This window comes from Metopolophium dirhodum, chromosome 4 (assembly GCF_019925205.1).
Source record: "Metopolophium dirhodum isolate CAU chromosome 4, ASM1992520v1, whole genome shotgun sequence".
NCBI lineage: Eukaryota > Metazoa > Arthropoda > Insecta > Hemiptera > Aphididae > Metopolophium > Metopolophium dirhodum.
In genome coordinates this window covers 6,464,221-6,480,032 of record NC_083563.1, presented here as the reverse complement: position 1 = coordinate 6,480,032, position 15,812 = coordinate 6,464,221, and the positions used below count along the sequence as shown (strand labels likewise).

General features: G+C 33.9%; 1 protein-coding gene across 1 annotated transcript in view; it reads left to right on the top strand.

Moving 5' to 3' along the window:
* The first annotated feature begins 265 nt into the window (after nucleotides 1–265).
* Nucleotides 266–15,812, top strand: part of LOC132942774 (zinc finger MYM-type protein 1-like) — a 34,177-nt gene continuing 18,630 nt past the window's right edge. Inside the window, exons 1-2 of the mRNA XM_061011413.1 lie at nucleotides 266–270; nucleotides 3,820–3,966. Of these exons, the coding sequence (XP_060867396.1) occupies nucleotides 266–270; nucleotides 3,820–3,966 (152 nt within the window). The remainder of the gene's footprint in view (nucleotides 271–3,819; nucleotides 3,967–15,812) is intronic.

The following is a 15,812-nucleotide window of genomic DNA, read 5'->3' as shown; positions in this document are numbered from 1 at the left end:
GTGGAAAATCAATTGGCATTGTATTGTAAACATGTATTTATAATTAAAATGTTTGTTTTATATTATTATAACTTTGACATATTATTCAAAACATTAAGCCCAATATAATCTCTGTTTTGTCAGAAGCTTGTTTTAATGTTTTGAGTTTTAGGAATTTAAAAATAATTATAACCAAGACAGTAAGTGGTATATATAAAAATAAAAATAGAATAGAGAAAAGAAGACGAATAAAGCTGCTCCTGCAGCATCAACGCATATTTGCATCATGGCGTATGTATATCGTATAAATTATGGCTTATACCTATAATAACGACGTGGTTGGATAATCTGCACGTAGTAATAACATAGCTGCGGAGTAATAACAATAATAAATAATAATAATGATAATAACACCGTCGACCAACGCAATCGAATTCCGTGGGCAGTCCGCACCACCACACTATATTATGTTATTATAATAATATATACCCGTTGCTCACACACACACACACACACACACATACACACACACGGTGCGGATAAATATTTTTTTCTCTTCCCCGCACGGATAGTAATATTTACAACATCTCAAAAGTCGTAAATCCGTTCGAACACCCAAACGGGGACGTACACACTACACATCATCGCGTACCAGCGCGATGCACCGTACCTATGTTCCCATACGTATATTATAATACAATATTAAGGACATTGTGTACATGCGTACCTTATGTGCGACCGCCACGTTATCAGCTGGAGCCATAATATTATATTGTTATAGGTCGACTGTATGCGGGCGCAATATACGCGTACACGTATTATTATTATACCTACACAAGCCTCCGCGCCCCGGTCCCAGCCCGACACCCGACACGGGAGTGCTGTCAAGTGTCAACATTGTACATTGTACCTGGTATATGAACCTGCAACACCTATCTACCACAGCACTACAACTATCATTATTATTATTGTGTAGTGATCTGCGCTGCAGGTGTGAAGGAAAAAATATGTTTTATAATCATGTACTATATGAACGGGCCGGCAGCGGTGGTATATCGGAACCAGGTTCGGATGCGATAATAATAATATGTTATACCCAATGACATTGACATTCTCAGATGCTAGTATAATATTCCACCCACCAAACCTAACCTAACCCACCAAATATCCGATAAAAGTGTTTATTGTAATATCTGCATTTATTATTACCCACTCATTACTTACACCCTTTAAGAAAACTCTGAGGCCCCAGTGAGCCCCCTCAAGATTAACCCCTTCGCCAAGCCACTAATTATATCCACGTAGCACTTCACATTATTGGCTTGAAGGTTGTGAATGTGAGCAATTATACTTCACGCACAATGATAACAATATGTATTCTTTGAGTGTTGATATCACCCGTGGCTGATTTAACTGTTTAAAGTTCTTGATTTTGGCTGATTAACTATAGTCAATAACACCTACTATTTAGTCCAGCCAGTCTAGAGGAATAAGCGTTACTCAGGGTATATTCTTGGAGAGCACAATGTGGTAAAACTAATAATCTATTAGGAAAAAATACACTATTGCCCGCTCAGTAATATATATAGGGGGAGGGGCAATTTTCCACTTGAAACCTTAAGATTACGCCTTTGTCCAGGGGCATAATTTCAGTTTTAAAATAAAGTTATCAAATTTTTGGTGGGCCAAACGTCTCCACAATAGAGCCACAGAAATTGTAGTAATATTCAAGGGGCTATCCTTATTTTTGCTTGTGATACAAAATAAATGTTCTAAAAGCTTACCATAAATAGAGCTTTATTTTTCTTTGCTCGTGAACTCCTTCTTCTCATCATATATGGCAGTAAGTTGTCGTTAGGTAGTAAAAATGCTTACTATATATATATTATATGAATTACTTAAACTGTGGCTGGCGCCTGTATACAATTGTGGCAACGCAAGATAAGGCACGTAAAAATAGGGACGCCGACGTATACCTTGCGGCACCCCTCCGATATACACAAGTTATTCTAGTCTCGACAATACATTTCTACCAAAATCCCGGTGGATACGTACCTACTACATACACGTAGCAATCTTTTTCTTGGGGAACCGCTGAAATTTATAGACGAACACTTAAGTCAATTTGTCTAAACGCCAAACACACACGTTGAGTACATAATACTATACAATACAATTACGTGTTTTATTACATTCGCATTTATTTTTAGACATTAACGTGTTGAAAACGAACGATTTCGTATAACACTTCATGGGAGATGATGGTCGTCACTCGTTGATTTCTTTAGCTGCTCTATATAATCAAAAACGCGGCCTGAGCGTTTTATAAATTACGTGCGGGGAGTGGCGACCGAAGAAGCGATTGGTAGCAATCAGTTAACATTGCATAGAAACTAGAAATATCGAAATATTTCAACTGAATGAAATATCTACGAAGTTATGTATTGACGTATGTTTATGGGCAGTGACGTGGATTAGCGTGTTTACGCCAAAAACAATACCAATAGTTTGAGTTGATAATAAACGTTGTTCGACATGCGATTTAGCTCATTTTATATTGACGTACGACTAAAATTGAATTACTCAAAACATTTTATTTCTTACCAGTTACATAAGTGTACAGTAATCTCATATTAAGTCGTAAGGACAGTTCCCATCGAAAAAACTTAATTAATACCAATCATATTTATTATTACGTATTAGTCGATAAATGTAAAATATTTAACGATAATAGCATGTATCAACTGTTGGTACAGAATACACAGTAAAAATGAATTATAGAATGGCTCTATTTTCTGAGACGTATCAAGTTTATAATGACCTATTTTAAATAATTTAACTTTAATTTTAATTTTAATTTTAATTGATACGTTGTATGTCATAACTACTGATAATATTGACAATGATTCGAATATTTGGTTTAAACTGAAGAGTAATAATTAACACAAATATTGATGGACATAAATAGAAATATTCTTCCCTTGGGGAGACAACTATTATTGATATTGATAATGCTGTTACTAGCAAAGGCAGTTGATTGGAAACAGGAAAAAAAGGCTTTGATAGTTTAATATTTTTGTATGTCAATAGTATAAAGTTCCATGTTTAGCCTTGTATATTGAACGCAGCCACGCAGGGGGTGGTTGATATTTTTACAAAGAAAATGGTCAGCCTGAGTTTCAAAAGGTCTCCGGGTTTCTAGTTTCTACAACTATTACGATAACGATAACAACTTCCGGTTCCGGAGGACACGGCTGACGGTATAACCATAAATACTGAACGACAATCGAGTCATTGTTCAATGAATAATAGCCAATAAAACCAAGTTAAAATCCAGAAACAACGGTCAGAATGGTAACTTTTGTTAAACCATATGCATATAACGATGACACGCCTTTAATCATTGTAGTTTGCTTTTAGCGTTTCTACAATAAAAGCTAACTTGGACAATCCCAGAATATTATGAGTTTTTCTTGGAAGAGTGAATGTCCCCATATTTATTAATATTACAAGAGAAGAGTATTATATTTTCTTTCTCTAAGTCCCGAATATGTTTTTTTAGACCGAGTGGAACGATGAATATAATATATTGATTTTACAATTATGTGTTTTTTTTTATGGTACCCGCTACTTGGTAACAACTTGGGGACCACATGACCACATGATTAGTTTAGTATTTATTAAGTATTAAATATATTCTAAAATTCAAACCATATAAATAAGTTACGATAATATTATAATTGATCACGTGCAGTGTTTAATACAAGGACTAGAACCTTCAGGTTTTTACAGTTCCAGTTCTGGTACCGATACTTAATTATTTTTATTATGGGGTTCTAGTTATGGTTCAGGTTTTTTCAAAATTGAATTTAAGGGTTCTGGTTCTGGTTCCGGTTCCAGATTTTACAGCTCTAAAAAAAGTAATCACAGTTTATCAAAGAACTTCTGCACTTCTGATGGCCAACGAATGGATCACAGGCAACAGAGGTAAACACAAAATAATTATTTTAAAACCAAATTTTTGTTCATATAAAAATATTAGTTCCGTTTTCGGTTATTTAAAAATATTAAAATTCGGTTCCGGATTCCAATATTTTAAGGGTTTTTGGGTTCCAGAACCGGTTCTTTTGGGTTCGGTTCCAGTCCCTGGAATTTAATAAAAGGTTTACCTTTTCAAAATATATAATAAGACTAAATACATCTATATACGTCTGTATGGTCTGTATGTATAATCTTAAAGACTACTAAAATTTGAAATGCTAATAAAAACATTTAAAATACTGGGTCACTCAATTTAACACCGGTAAAAAAAAACCCGCAGTAAAATGTACGTAAATTTACATTTACCTGTACAATTTACAGAAATCACATTTCTAAGGCACTACGATATCATACATTCATACGCAAATAGTGTAACACAATCTGCGGTGTATTCGTTCCAGTATTAATCATCAGACATTTAGTGTGATTTCCAACGGTTCATGCTGTACATCATAATATTATTGAAACGGTAAGCTCAGACGCGTCACCGCGACCACTTGTTTTCACAGTCGTCCCGTGTCTGTTTTGTGAACACATTGGACATACGCATTAAATAGAGTAATAAGATACATGATGTTATTTTACTCGGTATTTTTTCTGCGGACGTTTGAACATTAATATTTATACAGGTTTTTTTTTCCGCCACTCCAGAATAAACAACCTAACCAAAAACCTCGTGTAAGCGAGATATTATTAAGTTTTCATCGCGCCAAAGTGAATTACCGCCGATTTATCTTGCACGTGTCGTGGGACGGATTCGGGCCCGGTCGTGTGCGAACGATCTAAATGCGTTCTGGTCGACGTATTTGTAGCGGTGAAAAATAGATGAAATAAATAAATGACGTCAATCGGGTCGCTGATGACAGGTGACGGTTAATGTGTAAAACCGTACCAAACATACGCACGCACTTTGCCATCGGAATATTATTATACAGCAGTCGAATATCTACACTTCCTATTCAGACCTAGAAGACCGGAACGTATATTATAATAATATAATAAAATTGTATGTATACACGTAAATATATGCTTACACCTGGTAATAATATATTATTATTATCGTTAGGATAGGATTTGGGCGTTACGCAAATAGGTGTGGTGCGCAGTCGCGCAACAAGTACAATAATTGAAAAATAATACCATTGCGACTCATCAATCGATTCACACAACATTTATATAATATTATATCGTGAACCTTTGTCTATTACAGTCGGCGTGTGATTATTGAAAAATCGAAAATCACGTTTCGTGATCACTTCGTACTTATAACGTCTTATCAGTTATATTGTATAAAAATATAAAAATATATATAATAAAATCTCTACCTTGTAACGGTTTTCCGTTACACAACTGTGTATGTCTTACACGAGTGCGTATTATTTATGATACCGATAAAAGTCACGATTCATTGGGTAAAAGTACCCTGGTAATTATTATTACTATAATTTTGAATCGCGATTGTAAACTTTAGAATATGTAATATAACTTTACTATATGCGATAACGGTAAGAATATTTTGTTACAATCGAATGAATTGATGTTTTGTCGTGTATTTTGGTCGGCGTCTATTACCCATATTACATCGCATGTAACATTTTTATAAATATAAGTACAAAGTGTACGCCCGGTCGAAATCATTTTTGAAGTACGAACAAAAACACGAAACGAATAACCTGCATATTGTGTTGTTTCCTTGTGTCCGTCTTATACAAACGTATAACATAGCCATTTTACGTTCGAAATAATCCGTTTTACTCTGAATTTTTTTTTAAAATTATAGTGAACCTTTTATATAATTTAAAGGTAAGATTATTATCTAGGAATTTTCAGGGGATTTTGTTGATATTTTAATTTTGAAACAAGTTATAATGATCCAACCTTTGAATTGTATAATATATTAAGCCAATTAACTCTAATTTTAAAAATGACGGAGTAAAATGGATTATTGTGAACGTAACATTTTAAGAAGGATCCATCACAATATTCGGGTGTGGGGTCCCGCAGGTACAGAATATACTAATATTATACCACCGACGCTAATATTGTGATACCTACATCCCAATCAGCACGTGCAGAAGTTTCATAATAAATATTTCATTTAGTATAATAATTTTAGAAAGTCAAAGCTTATTATTACTATACTCCATAAAACATATATTATTATGATTGTTTTTCATCCAACGTATAATTATTGCAAGAACGTATAAAACATATTATCACATTTTATAACGCAATTTAAAATCATTCAGTTAAAAATTGGCTTACGTGAAGAATTCGATTTTATCGAATCGGGTAGAGCATGAATAATTTTGCATTTTTATTTATTCAACTGCGATGCTAACATAATTACACGCCCTCTTCAAAACCACGCCAAAACTTTTTGGGATTCGATTATAATAATAATATAATATAATGTTTTTATTATAATACGGTCATATTAATTTCTATATGATTTCTTGTAGAATGTTTCTTTCTGAATTAATATGGTGAGTTCATACTCTGTAAGTATGACGCTTTATCACTCGCAAAATATTTATACTTCTATCACTTCGCCACAAAGAAATATAATCACACTAATTGGTAGTTTAAGCATTTAGACGTTATTTTTTTAATGTTCACAAGTTACTGTAGTCTGTAAGTATTCTGCGCAAATATTTTTTCACTATACGAGCACTACCAACTCCAAAATACAGAATATCACAGTCGCATAACACTCATCTGTTTTATATGAGATAATCAAAATAGAAATTATTTTAGGTACTCGCTAAATTTTCGTACATAGTTGTTATTATTATTTATTTGTAGATAATTAAATAATTACAAATTAAAACACGTCATTAATTATAAGTATTATAACAAAACATTATTTAATATTGTCCATCATTAACATGTTTATTCTCAATTGTTTTAGAAATAGGTAACTATGTATTAGGTACATAATATACTTACCTACCTAATAGTGTATGTTGTTGCTAGTTTATTTAAGGAATTAAATAAATATCTAAAATAGTCTGTAAAAAAATAAAAAATATACTTTTTATAGAAGACAGTTTTTATTACACGATTATTTTTTTTTTAATATTTTAATAGTAACCTATGCCCTGAGCCTACTAAACCTTTCTCTTCCGAGAAACTCTATGGGCCTAAATAGAATAGATTAATTTCACAGGCTTATAAATATTCAGTATAAAAATAATTTGCCTAATGAATATTATAATTGAAATTATGTTTCAGGGTTAGATCGTTAGATGTAAAATGGAGGAAATATGAGTTTTATTAGATAAACACCTGTCTGATTTTAAAATTAATGGCGGTAGGTTATCCAGTGTTTATTAACTTGTCATTAACAATATATTATATTATCATATTCCATTAAAACGGACACTTCAAGTCAACTGTTCCAATGTTCCATTACCTACACATAAGTCATAAACACTCTAGACGACGTTTTATTAATTTTGTTTTTAATGGAACGTCCAAATGTATTACACGTAGCGCCTTTTGCTATTGCATAGCAGCACAGATATCGAAAAGATGCAATTATAATTTATATTATGTTGTATATGTGTTGTTAGTACTTACGTCGACGACACCGGATTAAATTATTTTGAACATGTCTTTACATACGATATTACTATATTAAATGATAAAAGTTCTATGTTGCATTCGACCGAATTTTAATAGAACGATTTTGCGTGATAAAATTTTATCTAGATCGTTTTGCATCAGCATTGTGCGACTGTAAAAATCCGATTACGATAGTGTCATAAACCCCATGACAATAATGACTGTATAAGAGTTTGATAATTAATAATAATGTATAAATATGTAGTTGTACATTGTTCGTCATCATTATAGTATAACCTATATCAGATCCATCGCGGTCCGCAGATAAAAGCTCATAAAATGACGAAATGTATGACCAATATATTTTTGTGAACATGCCGCAGTGTTAACATTGTGAATCCGTAAAAAAATTATAACTAGCGTCGACTTATAAGTCATAATAAAAACCTGTCTTAAGTCATAACTCTTAACATGTGTTACACATGGTAATATGGTATCAGAATAACATAATTAGCCTCTATATCGTCTTGAAAACTTACTACCCATTACTACTACTACTACTACTGTCTACTACGTTAAACTGCAGTTAAATATCTATGTATAATATTAACATAATATTACTCTACCCCACACCGTCCACTTGTGAAATGATTAAAGTAGAGCAGTCGTAAATACAGAGCCTGCAGTGGCAAAACACATTTATTTTGCCGATTACTGCGTATTTTTAAATATTTTCGTCACATCATTAGCCTTTAATATTATAATCAATATTAATTAGTGTATTAGTAATTAGTAATTACCTACGTAGACCAACACAAATATTGCACGTTATATTACTCTGTATAAAATACATAATAGGTATATACCAAAAAACTAGACTAGTATGACAAACTTAATAAGATAGAATGGTTGCACGAATTTTGGCACTGCAAGACGAATGAAACAAATCAACTTCGTGGGTCGTATTACACGAAGCCCACAACCCATCAATAGCCGTTAAGAGTTTTATGTTTTGAAAGGCGAAACGTTGGACGGTTCCTAGAGTAGAAGGAAGGAACCGCCAGTCTAAGAAGACTCGATAGACCTCGGATATCCATAAGTCCATTAGATCGCAAATGAATATGACATCCAGAAAAATACGGTCGTTGGAACATTTAGAACTCGAGGAGTGTGCTGTGTCCGATATAGGACTATATCATTGGATAATCAGCACACTCGCATATATTAACAATAAATTGTGAGCCATCTCTCGCGGGGGCGGTAACACGCGGTCGAGTGTAATGATATTATTATAGTACCTATGTATATAGGTGTGTGCCGCTGCTGCACGGTGTTATATTCTTAATCGTCGATCGTTGTTTCGCGGTCTAATTGCGGACGACGCGTCCTCGGACGAGATTTATATGCGTCGACGGTGGTTAAATTAATTCGGACGACCGCTAATACACCCGACGACGAGGACTTTGGCCGGTGTCCCGAGAACTCGGACCGTGCAGCGAATATATTATATAATTGGATTTATGGCCGGGGAAACGCGCCGACCGTTGGACCGCGCGAAATTTTCGTCGTAGTCGTGTGGCGGCGGCGGTGTTCTACGCGATAAATAATTGTACGAGCGCTCCTCTCGACTGTATCGCATGACATTCTCGTCGGGCCGCTTTATAAATACGCTCGATCGGAACTCGAACCGCACTCGTGTAGAGTGCTATATCTCTCTCTCTCTCTCTCTCTAGTCTCTACGACAACTATTCGCCGAGATTCTAAACTATATATACATGCACAGGTATAATAATAATATTATACAACTGCACGATGACGACGACGTGTTGTGCACTGTTTAAATTGTAATAATTGTCAGTCTCGCGGTCGGCCTTGTTGCTGTCGCCGCTGATCGCAGAGCAGCTTAAAGACTTCAATACATACAATGTTCTAATATTAGACGGTCCGTTCGGCCGCGCGCATTACTAGAATATGACAGCGCTAATTTATTCATTATTTATTTTACGCGAGAACCCAAAAGACCGAAGGCGTGCGCAGTTGAAATGCTGCGTCAAATATTCTCAAAACCCTACCAATATGTACCACGTGCAACGGTTGTTTTTGATCAAAATATATTTCCGTTACACGCACACTACCGCGGTAGTAGTAGACGAACGGTTTCCATACACCCGCTCTGGCGCTCTGCAGGTCTCCTGTTATTTTTATAACACGTCGTTTTCAGCGCGTCGACAGCGGGCGGCGGTTGCGTACAGTTGACGTCGCTGTTGCAGTGCATAGTTCACAATAAACGTTTTCAAACAATCCATTGGTCGTTTGCCACCGGAGTGTCATATCTCGAATATTTTATGCCGCCAACAAAGTCGTTAACACTTCTTAAACCGTCAAAACACATCTGACGTACTGTAAGAAAATTGAACGCCGACGCCGAACCACCGCCGCCACCGGTGTGTAACTAAGTGACATGCGAGACGCGCGTGTATTTTTGGACACTGAAAACGAATAATGTTTATACGTAAAATATTATGTGTAATAATATTTCTTCTTATAAAACGTTCGGGCACGGGAGGGACGTTATAAATTTGTTTGGGAGATTATAATTACACTGCGCCGGCACTCCTCCAAGATATGCGTTTTACAACTGTCGTCGTATGAGCAGATCAAAAGGAACACGAAACGCGTGCGAACGACTGCTATATAATAACAGCCGTCCGTCGAGTGAATGTGGTAATAATAAAAATAATACGTGTGTCGTGTATATTATGCATAATATATCTGCACTTAAATCGTCGTCGTTGACTCCTAACAACTGTCAAGTGTCGTCTGATTTAGTGTTTTACGTGTATTTTATTGGGGGACTTAATTTCGATTGCGATAAAAAGTTGCGTCCCGCTGAAAAATATAAAATAAAATAAGCGTCTATACTGCGCGAACGACATAATAAATCATCGGAAAGAGTCTGGCCGAGTCACGCTATAATATACATCGTATATTATATATATACGATGAGAGTAAAAAAAAAAAATAACACGAGGCGATTCTAAAAATACTCGAGACTTAACCGATTTGTAAACCATCAAAGTGTGTGTGTGTGCCGCTGTATCTATAGGTATACAGTCATCAACACCGAGCAGGTTCGATCCGCGCAGATCTATCAATCGATTCGGAACGATTATAAACAACAACTTAACTTAAAATATTATAGTGTTAACACACGATCACGGGACAGAGAGTCCGCGAAGAATGGCGTTTAAACGTGAAGAACAACGAAAGGCATCATTAGGCGATGCGTGATATTATAAATTATAATTGCGTTATTCTTTTGCATCGCGTTCAAACGGTCCGCGGCCAAAGGTCCTGCAACTCGATCCTCAGGTCCGTGCGGTGTACTCCGCCACACGCGAAGACGCAATCCGCACTGTTCCGTAACGGAAACGAAGATGGATATATGGGAAGACCCGTCGTCGGGTCTCGTTTTTGCTCGATTCGCCATAGATCAAAGGGTTTTCGTTTTCGTTTTTTTTTTTTTTTTTTTGGAAATGTCCCCCGCGCTCATCCGTGTCTTTACTGCTTCTGCTGCTGTTGCTCGTCTCTTGAGTTATGGGGCCCCGAGGAGGTCGGACTTAACTATAATTAACGACGCTATAAAAGTCACGACGCTAATTTGCAGCCGGTACACGCCTCGTGTAAAGCAAGTAGGCGGGCGGAGAGAAAGCCTTGGCAGACGTTGCGAGGCAATAAATCACCCCGGCCGAGGGGCCGAGACGATTTTAATAAATCGCTATAGTGGTGGTGGTGGCGGCGGCGGCGGCCGATTTCCTTTATTTCTTTCTCTTTTATTTTTGCAAATAAAAACAGAAACTTTTAATTGAGCCTTTCAACCGACCAATCGACACCTGCAGCAAATACATTTATAAAAATGAATGTATACATAACCATATTTATCCGAACAGCGATTTTACTTATAAAATATATTATATGTAACACAATACCGCCCATATAGACATGCGTTAATGTTGTTGTAGTTGTTGTGCAGAGACAGAAACCGGAAATTGTTATTCTACCGAAGAACCAGGATTTTGCTGTATAGATAAATACATCAGAAATGATAAGGAAGAAGAAAGAAATGTAATTTTCAACATTTTAAACAAATACTTATTAAACATATACTACTAATGTATCTAATATACACACCTGTTATATACTGTCTTATACCCATAACATAAAGAATATTTCGAACCACCTATAGTCTGTAATATATCATTATCATCATAATATGTATATATTATGTACGCGTTGTATAAAGTGTACAATATAAATGTGTTTATTTTAGAATCTTATCAATGACACTAAACGTGAACAGTAATTATTTACAACCAAAAACCTGTCTAACGAAATTTATTTATGACCCCTTGAAATGCCTTGAAGTGTTTACGATACCGCCCGCCAGTAAACACCTGTCGAATGTAAATCTTAAAGCAAATATTAAGTTCTCACAAAAGGTTGTGAGAATAATAATTACAACAACAAAATATATAGGTAGGTGTACCTACATAATAGTTATAAATTATGCCGTTCGAAAAGTGACAAAAAATTCGTGTCTATTGATTATTGAGAAGTTCAATAAATCATTTCGATTTTCGTTTACATCTGTACTGACTAGGTTAAAACAAGAAAAAAAAAAGGGCAATATTGGTTACAATATATTGAAGACGACATGACACTGGAGTAAAAGAACAACAGTAGCTCGATTTAAAGGGACTGATACGTTTTTATGAAATATTACAACGTGATTATGTGGGGGATGGCGTATTTTGAGCCAATTTTAGAACTTGTAATTTGCACCATTCCACTACGGATAGGTACATTTTAGAGCGTATATAATCAGTGCCAAAATGTAAAAAAAAATACATATGATGTGCGCCACATTGCAATTTTCATTATTGAAACTAACCGAGCTTACATCAGCTATAAAAATGGGCTATAATGAATTATAATATTATTCGTCATTTTTAAATTTTTTAATATTAAAATTATTAACTGAAATATTACTCATTGATTTATACACAAAGTACGTATTCCTCTACAATTACAATTAGCTTAATTTTTTTTTTTTTTTTCATTAGGGTTAAGGCTTCGACTACTAGGTCATTAGCCTGTGGTACTATATTAATTTTTTTTTTTATTTTAGTATATATTATATATTAATTTTAATAATTTTCTTGAAATGTATCTCTTAAAATAAACTTGATTGATGAATGAATTACAACATACCTAATAAAATACATATCAATTAAGTGGTGCTAATTACATAATATACTCATTGTCAAATTATTATTACATATATTATAAAATCGTAAAGAAGAAAAAAACAAGATTGATGTGAAAAAAATAAAAAGTACAAAGTCTGAAGACATGAAAAAATAATAACAAACGTCGCTGCGCAGAGAGAGGGGACCTCCTATCTCGCCAATTGTGACTCGAACGTAATAAGTTTTCCCCGTGTTATTATTATATTAAATTATCATTTACAAGGCGCGTGAGTCAACGAAAATTACTATAAAATAAATAATAATACGCGTACATAAGTTACTTGTACACTTACAGCTAACGGCTAACTACTATTAAGTTTACATAGAATAAACTATATACATTTATACAAGAAATTATACATTTATACATAAAAGTATTGTTTTATACAAATAGTTTTATATTGGTTTTTTTTTATCTTTATTTCTTCAGCCGGACAACAACTTACAAATTCAATTTATTTTACATTTTATCGCGGTACTTCTATATGACGTAGGTATAATTATAGTTTTGTTTGACTCTCACGCCATGAAATATTTTTTCAATGAATCTTTTAGATAGTTAGACGAAACTGGAGACGCGCCGGACATTAAATGTTACGTAGGTACTTTATTTATTATGCTTTCAAGTTTCAGAGGGGACTCGTTATTACCTGCGGTATCGTTCCCCGAGGCAATTATTGACTTATTGTGTTCATTAATAAATACTACTCCGTTGTGTGTTTACCACATATTTATCTTCGAAACAATATTAAGTGGCGATAACATTTTTCAAAAAATAAAAACCTATAGTCAAATATAGATTAACCACAGTCATAAATCATTAGTGTATTTATAATAACACAGCATTTTCTCTAATCTTCATTGGAAATTGTAATAATGTTATTAGGTATTATTATTATTATTTTTTTTTGTCATGGACTTTTTGCATTTTGTGTATTGCGAACAGACTAATTAATACTATAATACGTAGGTACTTTAGTAATTATGAGTGTTTTCATAAGCTAAATATTGTACTAAATAACACTGGAGCGCATCATTAATGTACACAACTAGTTGCAGCAATTCAGCATAATATTATGTTATGATGTTTTATATTCAGAACGAAGCGATGAATGTGTATTAGTTTTGAAATATGTTGTATTTAAATGTTTTTTTATGTTTATCATCGATTTTTGAAGCAGTAAAAATTGTTTTCAATATTGAGAGAAGAAATTGATTTGAATTGGACTTAATTGGTATAGGTACTAAGGCGGGGTCGAAGTTAAAAATATCCAATAGGTGCCACCTACTCACTGCTTCTCAAAATAATAGGAAAGAACTAAAACAAAGTTACGGTAAATATTTCAAAAAGGAATAACCGTATAGGTGGGCAGATACTTAAAATGTTCACCTAAATATGATATAATTAAAAAATATTTTGGTTTTTAAATTTTTTTTAGCTACCTATTTAATACATTTGAAAACATTTTTTTTTTAAAACTTGAAAATTTAATTCAAGGTTCCTCGTAAGTTGTTTTTATAGCAAATACAATAACTAATTTATATTTTATTGTAATATAAATAAATTAAAATATATCCTTTACCTATGAGCTTTCGGACAATATTGGAAAATAATCGCATCAGGTTGATGCGATGCGATTCTAAGGTACCAAAACTTGTTCATATAAATAAAGTAACACTGCTGGTAATATTGTGTATCATTGTTTGTCGTGTTCAATGTTGTCATCTTTACTGTCATCATTATCATAGACGCAACTATGGGAGGGGGACTGGGGTGCTTATCCACCCACCCTAAAAAAAAAAAAAAAATTACTCATGCTAAAATGCTAAAAATTACTCATACTAAAATGCTGTACGTGACACCCACATATTCAACGCTAATGTCAACGATGTCACCACGCATTAGACATAAATTCATAAGAAATAAGACATTTTGAAATTTTTTCTTGTTTAATGTTCTGTTAAGTGTATATTTTATATTTTACTGTCAGGTTTTATGGGTTAGGTTATTGTCTTATATTTCATTGCGGATAACTCTTATTAGTAATTACAAGCCCTATCCAGTAAAAGTAAAAGTTTAAGTATATTATGAACATATATATATATATATATATAGATAGGTATACCTTTTAAAAGAGTTTGTAAATGATAATTGATACAATGATACTGACTTGTACTGACTGATAACTGACTTTAAATGTGTTAAGTAAGACTTGAAACAAATTGTGAACAGTTTCATTAGATACCTACTAATAATAAAATAAAAATGAAACTAGAGTAAAAATAAATATTTTGTTATCTGTTTTTTTTTCTATTTTAAAATAAGTAATGAATAGTTGGGGGGGGGAGCTCTACTATTTAAAACATATATGTCCTATCAATATTGTTATGCCGCTAAAAATAAATCCTCCACCAAATGACTGGTACTCTGGTGCCCACCCCACAAATGTCAGGTGGCCCAGACCCCTGCAGTGTATGTACCATACAATTCGCCCACTTGTTGCACCACTGATCACGGCTGACACAAAAGTTGTAGATACAACTTGAAATTATTATAATACTATTACATGCTATACAAATTTTATCATAATACTATATTTTGATTTATGGCTGCTATCAGTCACGCAATGTGACTGAGAGTAAGTAACGTCAGCTGCTACTAGTTCCCGGATGGGTAACCATCCCGGTTCGTAGTAGCATTAACCTTGACAAACATACACGTGTTGCTTACATACCGTAACAAAACCGTAAGAACCTTACCGTACCAACCCTACCAACCATAGTTCTTAATCCCTACAAAAGCCAGTGGTCATAGTTGCCGGGCTCAAGATTAAAAAAATTAAAAAAAGGTATTTTGTATGTGTTATGTTTGTATAATAATATTTTAGTATAGAATCTAATAGATGGAAACCATTT